We start from the raw sequence: 16,255 nt of genomic DNA, 5'->3' as shown, positions 1-16,255 counted from the left end.
GTCAAACATCCTTTGCTTGATTTGCAAATTGTCATTAGAAAAAATAAAAGCATTTTGCATGTGGAAATCAAATTTGTTTTTCTGCCTTGAGATGCTTCTAATATTAAAGACACTTATCCCATTTAAACACTCGATAAGTGTGCTTTTAGAAATGCAATTTTAGAATTCTGCATATATCTTGATTTGAAGTAACCCTTATAACTCCTAGTTTTATACCTCTTTTCTGTATAGAAAGGTTAACACTTATTTCACTGTTGATATATTGCCTATACAGTCCCATATTTCCTTAAGACAAATGCTTTTCGTTTCTTAAATTCTCCTAGCTTAGATATAAACTAAACTAACTGTAAAAATAACATAAAATTCTACAGGAATGAAACTGAAAATAAAAATGGCACTTCTTCATTTGGTTCTTTAGAATTTATGAAGCAGTTCATTTTCAGAAGCTTTCTGAAGTACTCATCAGGCTGGAACACTAATAGGCTGTGCTATATATATAATATATATATTAACATTCATAGGCTGTATTATACATATATATATATATAATAGGCTCCTTGCAAAATGTTAAATTAGTAGCGTTTTACTTGTGTCATAAAGGAGACACTGCACAAAACCTTGTTTTTATTGCATTAAATGGTGCAGTTGGAGTAAAAGTCCTGAATTCTTTACCCTAGGACATGAGGTTGCTAGGGCATGCATGATGTGATGGAGCAATGGGAAGCTCCTCTCCTTGGGCAATGATTATCCAGGCTTTCAAAAGAATGTTTCAGTAATTTCCAGCATTAGCAGATATTGCTACTGGAAACTTCCTGCAGGTTCTCTAGCAGAAACTTTCACTTTTACTCTAAGATTAGTTAGAGTGAGACCAACACCATTTTAGCAGTGTAGTGTGTAGGCCATATGGCTCAGCTGGAAGTTGGTTGTGTTGGGATAGCTTTGTAGGATTCAGATTCTTGGTAGCAGCTATTAAGTCTTTGACTAGAAGGAAGCAAGGGTTGAATAGGGTGTACCCTAACACAAGTAATGTTTTCACAGTGTGCTAGGATTGCGTGTTGTCTTGGGTGGAAAGTGCATTGTAGCTACCTGCAAAATGTGTATTTTAGCTTGGACCTTTTTTCACTGCATTATCTGTTAAATAGAAAACTTATTCCTTGGTGCATCATTATTGTAGTAGAGCTGGAAAGTTCATCATTTTCTCTTTACTAAGAGAATGAGGTGGGTCTTTATTTTTGAGATGCTAGCAAAATTTATAGGAAAGAAAAATATTAAGTCTTGATTAACGTATGTTCATGTTGTGCTGGGATTCAGTTTATTTGCAGTTACTGAAATTTAAAACAACATCTTCGTTGGTCACTTAAAAAATAAAAAAGTGAATCTGTCAGTATAAGTTTTTTTCCCCCTTTTAAATTGTAGGCTAATACATCAGAACCCACCAGGCTCTTAGCAGGTATTACAGGTCAAATAAAAATTATAATAACAATAAAAATATTCAGCTTACAATTGGATTCCTAAAAAGGCTTGGGATTCCTGACACTTAAGTTAAAGGAATTATAGATCAAAAAAGGAAATCTTGGCCCTGGATATTCCCAAGACAGTTTAAATGCACCCTTTCTCTGAATATTAAAATGAAAATGAATAAATATAACAATTTTAGGAAAATAGGTTGGAAATTTCACTCTCTCCTTACTTCTCACCCAATATGGAGTGATTTTGGTTGCGTGGTATGTTCGTTGCTTTATTACTATTGTTGTTGTTGTAAAGTTGTATTTTTTTTTTTCCTCAGAAATCTTTATCCCAAATTTGCATCACCTTGGGCATCATCACCTTGTCGACCTCAAGACATAGGTAAGAGAAAAATGGCTATTTAATTCAGTATTAATATTTGCAAATGGTACTCATTTACAAGTCTTAATAGTTGCATCAATTCCGATTCTTTTTTAGACTTCCATGTTCCATCTGAATACTTAACTAACATTCACATTAGGGATAAGGTGAGTATGTGTGTGTATTCTTTGTTAGTTTATTACCAGTAATTTTCTAAATTTTCTTTCAAACAGATTTTTTTTTTTCCAAATCCAGTGCAGTTAATGGATGTTCTAGATCTTTTTAAGATCGAGTGATGCTATCTGGCTAATTAGACATGTCATGCACCTATCCCACCTTAGAAAAGGAAGGGAAAACAAAAACTATATGATCATAGTGAATTCACAAACACGTTATGTTTATACTGCTATGTCCTTTATGCAAAGAGCAAGTTTAGTGTAATTCAGTATACTCTAATATTCAAATGCCATATTAAATTGTTTTTTCTTGAGAATTGTGATTGAATATATTGTCATGCTCATCTGTTTCCTCCCATGTGTACATGATAGGAATTCTTGTTAGGTATATTTTCTTTCAAATACTGTAGTTCCTTAGGAGGAACTGCAGAGAAATATGGCAAGAATCTGTGCTCATATTACTTAATAGGCTGTGAAATAAGCAAATACATTCAAGCGTTCAAAGAAATAAAAAAGGTAGAGGATACACATAGATGCAGGGATAAAATTTTGTCTTGCTGGTTCTCTACTTCTGTTTATTTTCCTACTGTGTACCTTCCTGTTAGTTGGAAAGGTTAATAAAAAGAAGAAAAATGATTGTTCTAATAATTATTGTTCTTGTTAGATTATAATTTACAACAGGCATAGGATGGAAGCACGTTTTGGGTGTGTCCTTGTGTTATTTAAGTGGGATGTTATGTCTTAAAACATTTATATATTGTGGTTTTTCATCCTCATTTTCTTCAATCTTTTGCAGCTGGCTGCAATAAAACTCGGCCGATATGGAGAAGATCTCCTGTTTTATCTCTATTACATGAATGGAGGAGATGTATTACAGCTATTAGCAGCAGTAGAGCTGTACGTTCAAACTACTCTTGTCAGCCTTAACAGGATTTAATCTTTTGCAGTAATGAAATAGTGCATGTAATATTAAAAAAAAAAAAAAGACATTGAAAAGAGAAGCGTAGGCAGTCTAAAGCTGGAAAACTTTTACAATACCTCCTCCAACATTGGTTCCATTTTGCACTTTTTTCATTCATATAGCAGAAGTAAAATGCCTGCCATAAACGTAGCGTTCTTATAAAGTGGTGTGAAAAAAGAAGTATGTGAACATAATTAGTTATTAACCATTTAACTTGAGCATCTTCAACTAAATGGAAAATAACAGATAGTCATAAAAAAGAGTCTGTTGTTCGAACTTACCAGAGTTCTTGAAGTTTTGTGTGTGATGTTGAAGTTAAGGTGTGATCATTGTATGGAAGAGGTATGTGATAGCAGCTGTAATGATGTCTTAGGAATATTGTTCTGGTTTTTAATGCAGCGTATAATTTGTATTTAAAACGTTAAAATTGTAGTCTGTGATGACAAATTAAAACAACTAATACTAAAAATTCTTTTTCTTTCTTATTGAAAATGAAAGATTTAACCGGGATTGGAGATACCACAAAGAAGAACGAGTATGGATCACCAGGGCACCCGGAATGGAGCCGACGATGAAAACCAATACGTACGAGAGGGGAACATATTACTTCTTTGACTGTCTTAACTGGAGGAAAGTAGCTAAGGTATATCTTTTCCCTTGTGAGGATATTTCAAATCGATCAGCCATATATTTTTAAAAGGACAAAAACCCAAAGTCCATCCCACAATCTCAGCTTTTCACCTCATATCATTTAAGTTCATAATCTTAGTTTCTGATGTGCACGTCTGTGGAAAAGGAGTGGCAATTTCTCCATTTCCTGATTTATTCGGGAACTAAAAGGAGGTTGTTGCTTTCATCACAAGTTTTATTAATACTGAAAGCTTTTCTTTCAAGTACAGTATTCCAGAATAAAAATAATTATTTTACATTTTACAAATTATGCATGCAGATGTCACTATTTTGTGTTAGAAAGTTGAGTAGAGAGTTACCACATCAATCTTCAGATTTGGAACAGGTGGTTAGGGTGGGAGGAGTTGGTTTGGGTTGTTGGTTTTTTTTTGTTTTGTTTTCTAGATATTGTCTCATTGAGCATAATGTAGGACATCATTGCTCTGTTGTTTGAATGTTCACGTACTTCAAAATAGATTGCTTCTCTTAGGGAGGAAGTATTTTCACGATTGTTTTCTGTATTCTAGGCCAAGAGGCATTAAAAAAAAACAAACACAAAAAGAACAACGGTCTTCTCCCTTTTCGCTTGCAATAATTTTGTTCCTTTCTGTTTTGAATGCTGTCAATACTGGTCACCCTTTATTTGCAATGTATGGAACTGTGCTTATTTTTCTCCACCCTCCCCCAGAGATAATTACTTTTCAGTATTTTAGTGTCTTTCAGCTTTCAAAACCACATTGTACAATGTATTTTCCTTGCTTGCTTATGACTTGTTTACCCCACAAAAACAAATCCTTTCTAATGCATATATGTGCGAGAACATTCGAGTGATCAGGAGTGTTGTCATTCAATTCACTAACCTGAAAAAATAGCCTGCCCTGTAAGGAAGTGCATTCAGCTCTAGTTCAAGCTGAGAAAGATACATACGTAATATGCACACAGCCATCACACCTAGATAGTGTCTGAGTTGAATAATTTACCAAAAAATCGGAGTCCCTATTTAATTATGGAATTATTGTATGGAATTTTATTAGCTGTGGCATGGTTTTCCTCCAAGTTTTAACCAGCATGGCAGATTCATTCTTTACAATGAAACTTAGAGAGCATCAGATGTTCAGTAGGTGTGGTACCATACACCTGTTTCTTATTCTTTTATTTTCTGAAAATCACATAGCAAATCAGACTAAATTAATCTTGAAACCTCAAACAAGATTCCTATATGCTGGAACTATGCATGTTCTACCTGTTTAGGTATTTCATTCAATTGAAAATCTTTTCACCTGGAGCCAAAATTCTTGAGTTGCTTGCACAGAAGGTATTTCATTTCTGTGATCAAGATGCATCTACATACTTATTAAGTATTCCATTGAATAGCTATGTGTTGGTTGATGTGTTTTCAAACATCAGCTCTAAATTAAAGGGGTTAGAATTCAGTGTTCTTGTTCACCTGAAGATTAATATTTGCTTTTTTTACTGAATAAACTTGCTCAGTCTGTGCAGCCCCTTGAGAAATGTACGTTTTAGTCATCTCCAATGATATGTGGCACTCATCAGTCCATTTGCACATTTGGCTCATTGCTTTTAGTGCTTTTCCAATGGTCATAACAAAGCTAGAACTTCCTAATGGAAGATTTTAATAACAAGCTGTGCTTGTGCCATTAATTATATATATGTATGTATATATACAAGGTGATTCCAAGACCTTTAAGCAAAAACACCTCTCCCCTCAAAGGACAACCCAAACAAAAAAGAAAATTTAATTTCTGTTTGAATTATTGATTTGTTGTTTGATATAGCTTGTTAGGAATCCCAGAGCTCTGTTTAAGATTATTTTATTTCTTAAGGTCTTCAGAGGGGAAGTAATTACTTTTTGAAAGGATAGGTTTCTTCTTTGGAGTCAGCTTAGTATTTTCTGTTTGTTAATGAACAATTAAAGTCTCTTGTAGGTATCCATGTCAGTAGATCAGATTGATATTTTGCTGTACTTGGAAACCAAAAGTTATTTTACTAGAAGGAAGTGGTACCCATAGTATAAGAACAGTAACCTTCTTAGTGTTTCCCGTTTTTCTACCTGTAGTGGGCATATCAAGCTACTACTTGATGCTTAAACACTACTTTTGAAGACAGTATTTTCTCTACTGGGAGTTGTAAGTACTGTCCTGAAATTCAGCATCCAGTACTTGAGTGGTTTGTTTGTCCTTTCATCCTTCCTCTGCTGAAGAATAGAGATGGCTTTGTATGGTAGGTATTCAAGGCTGTAGGGATGAAAGGGAGATACACAAAATGAGTTCTCCAAATGATTTTGCCCAGGATCTGTACAGATTCTGTTCCTAGTTTTGTGCAAAGTGCACCAGACAAGTTAAGTGTTGATCACAGGATGCTAGAGGAAGATTTAAGGGAAAATTGGTACGGTGAGGGAATCACTTGCTGGAAACACTTTTGTGAGACTTCCACCTATGATCAGTGAATAAGAACTTTTATAAATATGTGAAGTGTGATCTTGGCGCTGTATGGTGATGGTGTTACCTCTGACAATTTCTGGAATAGACTTTTCTGATGAGGAGTAAAACAAGAATGGCAGTATGTGATGACCTCTAAAATGATGGAAAATATGGCCACGTAACTTCAGATCACAGAAGTATTAATCAATGGTTCAGGGAATTAAGAATATCACAATCCTTTTTTTCCCCAGATTCTTATAAATAGCAGTCTCTTACTGTAACTGCTGCATTATGAGTGAGTATTGGGAATACAGTTCCTTAGAAGGCCACAATAGTAATTGCTGTTTAATGGCTTCATTAGTGCTCTTCTGAAGCAGTCAAACAAGAATTATTTCTGGTAAATTACTCTCTTATTTATATATGCAAATTAAATTATTTTTCAAGGTACTTTATAAACTTGTCTGTTGTTTTAGTGTATATGCTGAGAGGGCAACACATTTTAATGTGTTGTGCCTTGCAGAGGTTGCATTACCCAATTATTAGCTTATGTATTTATTGTATCTACAAATGTATAACTCAGTTATTAAAATTATATTGCATTATAGTGAAATGTAAATGTTTACTTTGAATAACTTTATAAAAACTTACAGCTAAGTTTGCAATAACAAAAAACAAGGTTTAGTAGATTTTTGTGATAGTATCCTAGATTTTTTTTTACATATTTCAGTAAAGTAGACTTTGTACTTTCATGAAAGCATTTTTTCATTCTTTTTTTCTTTTAATTAAAGAATAGGCTGTATATTCTATTCCTTACACTCCATTTTGTAAAAGAAGAAAGTGCAAAAAAAATAATAATTAAAAAATAAGCTGAGTCTCTAAACAAAATAATAGTTCCTAATCTATTAAGATTGTATAAATTCCACATAGATAAGTAGTTTAAATATTCAGAAAATGTTAATGACAGTAAATTTCAAATTCACCTTAAAAGTCAAACAGAACACAGGCAAATGCTGACTACAGATATGTCTCTGTATATGGTTTTTCATCCCTAGGGCATGTAGAAAATACAGTATGGTTAAAGACACTTTGATATTTCACTGAGGACTTGGCTTTGTAGTGTGCTTCTGTTGAGGAGATGTGAAAGAGACTCAGAGAGGAAGGGAAGTGGATATGACACCAAAAATGCCTTCTACAGTTGCGCATATACTGAAATCCTGATTTAAATTGTCTGAAGTAAACTGTCTGGATTTTCTCCTGTGAAAAGTAAGGATAATTAATCCCACTTAAGGAGAGCAAAGAATAACATAACTTACATAGTTTGATTTTTGTATCTATAAAGTGTGCAGTTGTTTACATAGAGGTTAAATTTCCAAGTGTTTTCTTGTAAGGGTTGATACCTGTATTGAGTGACTTTCTAGCAATTATAAAAGTACTAAAATTAACATTCATCTTAAAATAATAGAATGTTAAATTTGTTCTTCCAGCAGAGATGTGCCGTAGCACTGGAATTCAGTTCCTAACTTAACCTTGGGTCTTTGCACCCATTCTTAAGCTAGCACAAATGCTGCTTTCTTGATCCCACTTGGATTTTCTTTGCAGTCCTTTGATGGGACTGCAAAGTCTGTAACAATTAGTGCTCTAGGCAATTCGTATTCAGCTAACTTTGCTTTGGCTTACTCCATTAATGCTATGGGTCACCTGAAACAATTCTGTCTTGAGTATTCTTACATATTACTGTCTGTCTATGTGCAGGCTGATGTAACTTTGCCATCAAAGCAAGTTTTCAGAATGACACGAGAAGCAATTGATTTAATTGCATTGAAAATTTATTTAGTGTTGCACATGTGCCCTAAGTTTGCACACACAGTACTCATTTTCCTTGTCAAGTAAGCAGCATAACAAATAGTTGTCAGTGCACAGGTGGCATTTTTACACTTTATTTGTATCTGTTTATATTTAAAAATATCAGTGATGCTGTTCACATCCTAAACTCTAGTGACCCCTGGAATCAAAAGGAAAGATGTAAAGTGTGAAAACATGTAATACAAGTATTTTTCAACATACAATAAATAATTGCCTTCTAGTTTTCAACAAATTTTGGTCAGTGAGTTCTTTTTTTGGCACTGTCAAATCTAATTTTGAAGTATTACTAAACACTGCTGGATATTGGGCTTCAGCATTGCTGATGTGTAAGTCAAAAAAGGCTCTTCTAAGCCTTTTTACTTTAAAATCAGTGACAGTCTGAAGCATCAACTCATATGCTCCTAAAGCAGCTTTGGTAGGAAATAGTGTTCCTCCTTCTAAATGAAGGGTTTCCAGTTTGTGGCCCACAAAGCACTGCTCAAGGTGCCAAGCCCTTCCTTCAGACGGGAGCAGCAGTAGCACACAGCCACAGTAAGTTTGGAAACCCCATTTATTGGTAATCAATACCATCATAGCAGTTTAAGTACCTGCTTCCCATGTGTAATTTCAAAGGCATTTCGGAGCATGTGGAGGCTCAGGTAACTGATCTGAGCTTTTATTGTTAACTCTTTCTTTTGTTTACAATTCTGTTAAAAAAGCAGTTTCTCTACAGATAAATAGTAATCTGCAGATCCTTCCATGATCATGTGCAAAATGGAAACCTTGAAAGCCAGGAATGGGAGAGAAGTTTGAGAGGTACTTTTCCTATTAGAAAATGACTTCAGAATTATGAAGATCCAGCCAACCTAGACCAGCTTTTGATACCAGAATTCCTGTGTAGATTTGTACACCTTGACCTTGCTGCTGACAAAAGGAGAGAGCAGGCATTCCTTCATTACCAGCACATGTGTGGATCTGCACAAGAGGAGAACATACACCAACTGGCATACAGTGTTAATCAGGAGTGCCAAAAGCAATTTACTTGTATGTGTAACATAAAGGCTACACGCAAAGTGTAGTGAAAAAGTAAACGAGGAAAGAAACACATCTTGGCTGAAGCAGAGCAGGAAAACAAAAATGAGGCAAACATGCAGCACTTGTAGCCTCACATACCAGCTTTGCTAGGATTTTCCAGGTTTAGGTACAGTATTCTCTGGGGAAGAGAGATGTACTGAATTCCTAGCATTTTTCCCTCATTTGTTTTGTTGCCATGCTGAATGTTCTTTCTGTGCTAGTTAGACCTTGTTTTGCTTTAAAGGAGAGAGATCGGGGAGTTGAGTTTTCCTAATTTTATTTCTGATGTTGCATTGATTTATTCTTTAATTTAGTTTTGTCTACCTGTAAAAGCTGAAATACTGCACTATTTAAGCACTTCAGGGAGTGCTCTAAAGTAATCTCTTTTGTACTGTTAGTGTTTTAACCGGTGTATGTATTAAATGAGGGGGGTTAATTCTTCTCCATAGATACAGATGAACATCTGCTGAGGTTCCCCGTTCAGCTAGGCGAAATAAATGACTGTGTGTGTCCGAGGTGTAGCAGTTGTGCTGAAAGGAAGTAGCCTTGAAAAACAGTTGTGCAGCTTCCACTGGCTGTACTTCTTGAATGAAGATAAAATGGGGACGAGGCGAAGTTAAGCTGTGGAACAATCTGAAAAATACCAGATTTCAGTAATTCCTTGCAACTGCATGGACGAAGGAAGGAGCACCAAATGTCAGAGTGTACTAATTCAGGGTTGTGTGCAAGGTCACGGAGGGAAAGGCTGCTTTCTTCAGTGTAATACTCAGGATGCATTTAGATATCAGGTGTAGCTGCAGTCTGATTTGTAGTAGTCGCTATGGTCAGATTAAAAATTGCTGCTGCTTCACTGAGGTATGTTACACGTAGACAAACCAAACCCCCTCAGACAGAAGTCAGGTGGGTGTGCCGGTGAGACAGTGAAGCTGCTTGTTTATGCATCAGTTCCTTGTGTGGCATCTGAGTACGTGGGCAAAGGTTTTTATTCTGAATGGTTGTTTATAAAACAGCAGGCAAATTTCTTGTGAAAGATGTTTTCAGGGAGGGGCGTTCCACCAAGGAGCTCAGGACACACACTAGGATTTGGGTAAATCTGAAGGTTAAATTTGAGTGTAAAAATGTGGTAGATTATTTGTCTTCAGTTCCAGCTTAATTAGGTTTCAGTAGTTTGTCTCTAGCATTCTAAGTCACGTTCCTCAGTGTTGTGCTAAGCTGTAAGCCAGCTAGTTTAACTGAAAACTGGGCCTGGGAGAATACCTCAAAATACCTCAAAACTTCAGATCATACAGAATAAGTCTCTGTACGTCTGAATTGTTGGAACAACGGGAACCTTTATTCATAATACAGTCATGATATGAGCTGATTGGTGAGCGTGTGGTGTACGCATATAGTATAATTATTTGAGATCAGAATGAGGGTTCTGAGGGTAAAGTACCATTTAAAAACAAAAAAATGGTGGAGGCGAGGCCACGCGTTGCAGGTGTAGTGGCTCAGGATGCTGGCTTTTTTCTGATGAAAATACAGAATCCAAGATAGTGAAACCATGTGTTTTTGCCTCGAGATAGACTAGGGCTTGATCTCTTTTGTATTTGTGCTTTTCAAATATGTCGTGTAGAAAACACTTTTCAGCAGTTGAATGACACGTAGTTTTATTTGGCTTTGTCTCTTTTGTTTGTTTCTTTTTTGATTGTAGGAGTTCCATCTGGAATATGACAAATTAGAAGAAAGGCCTCATCTGCCATCAACCTTCAACTACAACCCTGCTCAGCAAGCCTTCTAAAGACTTCCCTTTTCTTGGGGTATGGCTGTCTCAGCACAATACTCAACATAACTGCAGAACTGATGTGGCTCAGGCATCCTGGTTTTAATTCCTTGAGGATCTGGCAATTGGCTCATGCGGAGGGTCACCATTTGAGGTCCTGCCTTACTAATTATGTGCTGCCCAACAACTAAATTTGTAATTGTTTTTCTTTAGTTTGAGCAGGGTCTGAATTTTTGTTTCTGTTTTATTTTTGCCAGCAGACAAGCTTGGGTCTGTAAAGACAAGCGAGTACACTGACAAAAGTTTACCACTTAGTTTTCCAAAATGTAAAAAGACGAAAAAATAAGAAAAAAAACCAACAAAAAATTAGACAACAAAATTTGCATTGTTCATTGTAGCACTATTGGTAATAAAAAATGTTTGTGCATTTTTATGTGAAGATCCTTCTCGTATTTCATTTGGAAAGATGAGCAAGGTTTGCTTCCTTCATTTTACTTCCCCTTCTGTTTTTGAAAGGCAGTTTTCGCCAAGCTTAATGCAAGAATATCTGACTGTTTAGAAGAAAGATATTGCCACAGTCTCTGGTTAGTTTCCAGAGTTGTGTATTACTGAGCTTCATCTTTCCAGAATGAGCAAAACACTGTCCAGTCTTTGTTACGATTTTGTAATAAATGTGTACATTTTTTTTAAATTTTTGGACATCACATGAATAAAGGTATGTATGTACGAATGTGTATATATTATATATATGACATCTATTTTGGAAAATGTTTGCCCTGCTGTACCTCATTTTTAGGAGGTGTGCATGGATGCAATATATGAAAACGGGACATTCTGGAACTGCTGGTCAGGGGACTACTTTGTCGCCCTGTGCACTAAAGGGCCAGATTTTCAGCAGCCAAGGACATCCATACCCAAGTGAATGTGATGGGACTTAAGTGAACTGAGACAATTCACTCTGGCTGTTTGAACAGCAGCGTTTCATAGGAAGAGAAAAAAAAGATCAATCTTGTATTTTCTGACCACATAAAGGCTTCTTCTCTTTGTAATAAAGTAGAAAAGCTCTCCTCACTGCAGTGTTGACTTTGATTTGAGATTGTGAAATTATTTCTTCAACAATGAATAATGGAAAAAAAAAATTGAAGCATTAAAGCTATCAAGCTGTACAGTGGTTAAGGCACTTGAAGAGTCTTTTTGCTGCTGACAAGTAATTTTATAACTGAGATTTACATTCTTCTGCACAGTAGGCCAAAACGTTTGGTCATCTTGGTTTGACACCCTTCTTACACTGGGGGTTGGGTATAACAGTTCAAATGTTAAAAAGGTGCTTCATGAACTCATGTCAGAAGGAGAACTCGTGAGAAGCGTGGCTTAGAGCTGATCTTAGCTTAGTCCCAAGCTGGCACTTGCCCTCTTAAGACAGATAAACATTTCATTTGATGATCACTACTGCTTGAACTTCCAGACTTGAACAAACGTGAACCCGTGCTGCTTGTGGAAAAACTACGACTGCTCTTTAGTGTGGAGGAAGAAAAACCTGAACCGTTGGGATAGCTTCCTCTCTCTCGATGCGACTGGAACTTCCCACTGAGCTGCCTCTGGTGATACTAACCATTTCAAAGTACCTGAAATTATCAAAGCAGAAAAACGGTGCCCATGAATCCTTTTTATTTATGGTTTGTTTTTATTCTTAGGCATTTTCCTATATAGTGCAAATGAACTCTACTTGGAAATCTGACTGTTCATGATATTGTTGTTTTTTCTATATCAGGTATATAGTGATTTTAGATTCTACACTTCTGTGTGTAATTTAAGATGATAGACATAAAAATATAAACCTACTAATTATCATCTTTTCTTATCACAGCATTCTTAGATAAGGGATGTTTATAATCTGGGTGATGACTAACACAGCTGAAAAATATGACTTTTTCTTAGAGAGGATGCAGGCGTATGTTTGAGTACTCAGGCATATACAGCTTTAAATGTTAAAAAGGAAAATCTTCCATAATTTTACTGCTATGATAAATGCTAGTATTTTCTTTCCTTCTTTCTTTCTTTTTAACTTCTTTTTTTTTTTTTTTGAAGGCTTCCTGAGACAATTTTTACTGCTTCGGATCATTTGAGTTTATTTCTTACAGGGTCGGTTGGTTGGTTTTTGTCTTCGCAACGCCAGTCTCATGGAAATGAATGCCAGGTGGGTGGGTGGAAGCAGCACAGACAGTTTTATATAGCAAACAAGGAAGCTCTCTGTAGCCCGATACCACACTGATTGATCCAGATGAAAACCTAAAGCCTCATTTTATACACGTGGCAAATTGGCTACTGAATTGGAGATATTTAATACCAACAGAAAAGCTCTGAGGCTTTTCTTGCATCTCTTTCACTATTGGTTTAAACTAATGAGAGAGACTAGAACACTACTTCAAAAAATAATTTTACTTGAGGTGCTTTTCCCCCATAATTATGGTGGTGTACAACATGCAAGGTAAGTTCTGAGAAATAAAACCAGCATTCTTGGAAACAACCACAAGTACTCTGATTTTTGGCCTGTGAAACTAGACGCTCGTCCCTCCTTAGTACATTTTGTTTATAACTATTTCTTGAATCATTAAATAGCTCCATTTCCTTTGGTAATCTGCTCCCCTGAATTTCCAGGGCTGGGAAAGTGGCTTTCACCCACTCGATTGACCTACTTCTTGTTTTTATGTGCAGTAAGAGGCAGTTGCACTGCCCAGTGTTACTCAAAGTACAGAACTCTGAATGGCAAGGGTGCATCCCTGAAGGTTGTGGAGTCTCCTTCTCTGTTCAAGACCCACCTGGACAGGTGTGTCTTTCTACCTGTGCAGCCTGGGCTAGGGAGCTGCTTTGGCAGAGGGTTGGACTCCATGATCTCTGGAGGTCCCTTCCAACCCCTACAGTTGTGTGATGCTGTGATCAGCTCTAGCATTGCAGTGATCACCACCTGCTGGACTTTCTGCTCTCCTCAACCTGCCCTGCCTGTGGGGCCAGCTGAGGTGCAGGGCATCCCAAAGGAGGTAAGCACGTGCCACCTGCGTGTTCAAAAATGACCAAAAGAGCACTGAGGGCTTAATTTCTGCTTTAGTATCTGGTGCCACATGTGCTTTTAAGTACCTTCAGGTGCTTGATTAGTCTAATTGAATCCACAAATAATCCGGGGAATCCTGTAGATGCTCACGTGGCTAAAACTATTTTGCGCGTGACTTCGGCTCCATGATTTAGTGTTAGCTGGAAGCGTGCTGGCATTCACTTCTGACTGCACCACTGTTCCATGGGCATGGCTTTTGTGTGGTACAAGAATGCAGGGTTGTATCGTTCTGCTGCATGCCATGTTTGAAATCCTCTCTGCACCTATGAAACTATTTTTGTACCCTTCCATTTTAGATCCATGAAAAAAAAAATAGTAAAAAGAATCTACACCAAGCAAGATAGAGCACTCGTATTGTGGTCAGACATGAAATGGTTTTGGGGAACGCTTATCATGTGATGATGGGCGCTTTCCATGACCCAACAGAGACCACAACCCATCTTTGGTCTGACCCAGGGAGTGCTGGCAGGCAGGGAGCTCCGTGCGGTGCTCAGCTCCATCCTGTGTGGTGTGGAGGTGGCAACAGTTCTTGGAGAAGGTGTTGGGCTTCTGAATGGCAGTGCTTTAAAGGTATTTATCACCTAAAAGGAAGGTTGAAAAAAAACGTGCATATATATTTGACATTAATTCCCCATAATTTGATTGAAAGGCTGGATGTTGAGTGGAGCAGAGGAAGAGGACTTGACTTCTCATGGCCACACTCAGAAGAGCTTCCAGATGCACAGTTGGGGTCTGAGGTGTGGGGTAGTTGCACAGTGCTATGAGTTACTGACTGCTACTGCTTCTAAGGTGTCTGAATGTGTTTATTTTCCATGCTTCGTGTCTAAGCTTACTGCTGTCTAAAATTTACACCAGGAGAATCTGAATTTTGGTGAAGGATGCAGATCAGCCTGAGCAGTTAAGCTGAAGTGACAGCTGATGTTTTTGTTTTCACACAGCTCCGGAATTGAAGTTCTGTGGCTGTTTTCATTTCTCCCCATCTCCTTTAGTAAACACACGTGCTCTCATTTCTGCAAATCTGAGAGCTTCGAGTACATTTAAAAGTCCAGAGGAAACACAGCTAGACAAGTAATTCTGAAACTGTGCTCTGAATTACTTCAGTAATTTACTACTTAAAACCAGTTTGCTATGTGAGTTGAATTTTTACGTTTTGAAAGCGACGCTGAATCGGCGTTGTCCCAAAGCCATCATTGGATGTGTCTTAAGACAGTGCAGAATCGGCAGTGCTAATCAGTGTCGTTGGATCTTGCTTTTTGAGACGTGGGTTCGTCTTCTGCAGCTCATACTGCCATTGCCATCTCGGTGTTACCGCGGCAGTGTTGTGTGTAGGTGTCTGTCACAACTTCCTGCAGAAAGGCTTCTCTCAGCAGCCTCTGGGTTAACAAACAGGTGGCCCTGCACTGCAGCTGCTGATGCTCACCACCGCCTGCACCATCCTACGTTGCCTGTCAGACATTCCTGATCAGGAGCAAAGGGAAGCAGCCTGAAGCTGCTCTTTCTCGCGCAGATCTTGGAGAATTTTTTGGAAGCCCCTTGGTTTTTCTCTACAGCTGTATTTTTGTACAAAGGGTTTCTTTTGGTGGTGTTTTTCTCCCTGCCCTGGGTTGTGCTTGTAGCAGCCAGCTGTCACCTTCCGCCCTTTGAAGCCCAGTTTACTTCCTGTTGGGTGTCACAGCCCTGGTTTTGAAAATGCCTTTTTTTAATAGCATACATATGTACGTGTACAATTTAAAAAGGCAGTTTGCTGTTGGCAGAGCTGTGCACGATCTCCCTTGTGGCCGTCACAGGCTCCAGCAAAGAAATGTGCGTGACCTCACAGGGCTCATCCCAGTCCCCCTCTCAGCACGTCATACGCATCGGGGCACCCTCTCACAAATGGCTGTGGAGAACCAGCCTACGCCATCGCTTGTGCTGTCCAGGCAGGCCGTATGCTGCCACAGAGGCCTGCAGGGCTAGGAAGGGATCCCAGGGCCCGAGTAGGACAGCTGGGTGCTGTCGTACCCAGCTTCATTCTCCAAACTGGGCATTAGTGGTCATTTCTCTAACTGTCAAGATAACAGCCCCACTATCTGCACAGGGCTCCGGCTCAGGGTTGGATGCGTGTGGGAATGCTGGCTCTCAAGGTTACGGTGTTGCCCAGTGAGCTGTGGCCTTGGTTTTCAGCTGACAGCACTTAGTGAGAGGGCTTGGGTGACAACAAAGCAAACCAACAAAGGCACGGAGCCTGCACGCTGCGGCCCAGCAGAAGGTGGGGGTAGTTGGGACCCGGGGCTGGAGTTCCCACGGCAGGTAACGTATCTACCCGCTTGAAAGCGACCCTTCTGTAATAGCAAAGCTGTACGCGTGGTACCACGTGTAGTACGTGGCCTAATGGCCCTCCTGCCAACCGCAGCT

General features: G+C 38.2%; 1 protein-coding gene across 3 annotated transcripts in view; it reads left to right on the top strand.

Annotated features, from left to right (window-relative positions):
• CNOT2 (CCR4-NOT transcription complex subunit 2) overlaps positions 1 to 11,486 on the top strand; it is an 88,492-nt gene extending 77,006 nt beyond the window's left edge. For all 3 annotated transcript variants that reach the window (XM_065743327.1, XM_065743328.1, XM_065743326.1), the window contains 5 exons: positions 1,787 to 1,848; positions 1,945 to 1,994; positions 2,800 to 2,900; positions 3,463 to 3,607; positions 10,684 to 11,486. In XM_065743327.1, the coding sequence (XP_065599399.1) occupies positions 1,787 to 1,848; positions 1,945 to 1,994; positions 2,800 to 2,900; positions 3,463 to 3,607; positions 10,684 to 10,770 (445 nt within the window). In that variant the 3' untranslated portion in view covers positions 10,771 to 11,486. The remainder of the gene's footprint in view (positions 1 to 1,786; positions 1,849 to 1,944; positions 1,995 to 2,799; positions 2,901 to 3,462; positions 3,608 to 10,683) is intronic.
• The last annotated feature ends 4,769 nt before the right edge of the window (positions 11,487 to 16,255 follow it).

This window comes from Cyrtonyx montezumae, unplaced genomic scaffold, assembly GCF_038088225.1.
Source record: "Cyrtonyx montezumae isolate F1298 unplaced genomic scaffold, pur_monq_1.0 scaffold_3, whole genome shotgun sequence".
NCBI lineage: Eukaryota > Metazoa > Chordata > Aves > Galliformes > Odontophoridae > Cyrtonyx > Cyrtonyx montezumae.
The sequence above is the reverse complement of the archived record's forward strand: the minus strand, read 5'-3'. Positions and strand labels throughout refer to the sequence as shown.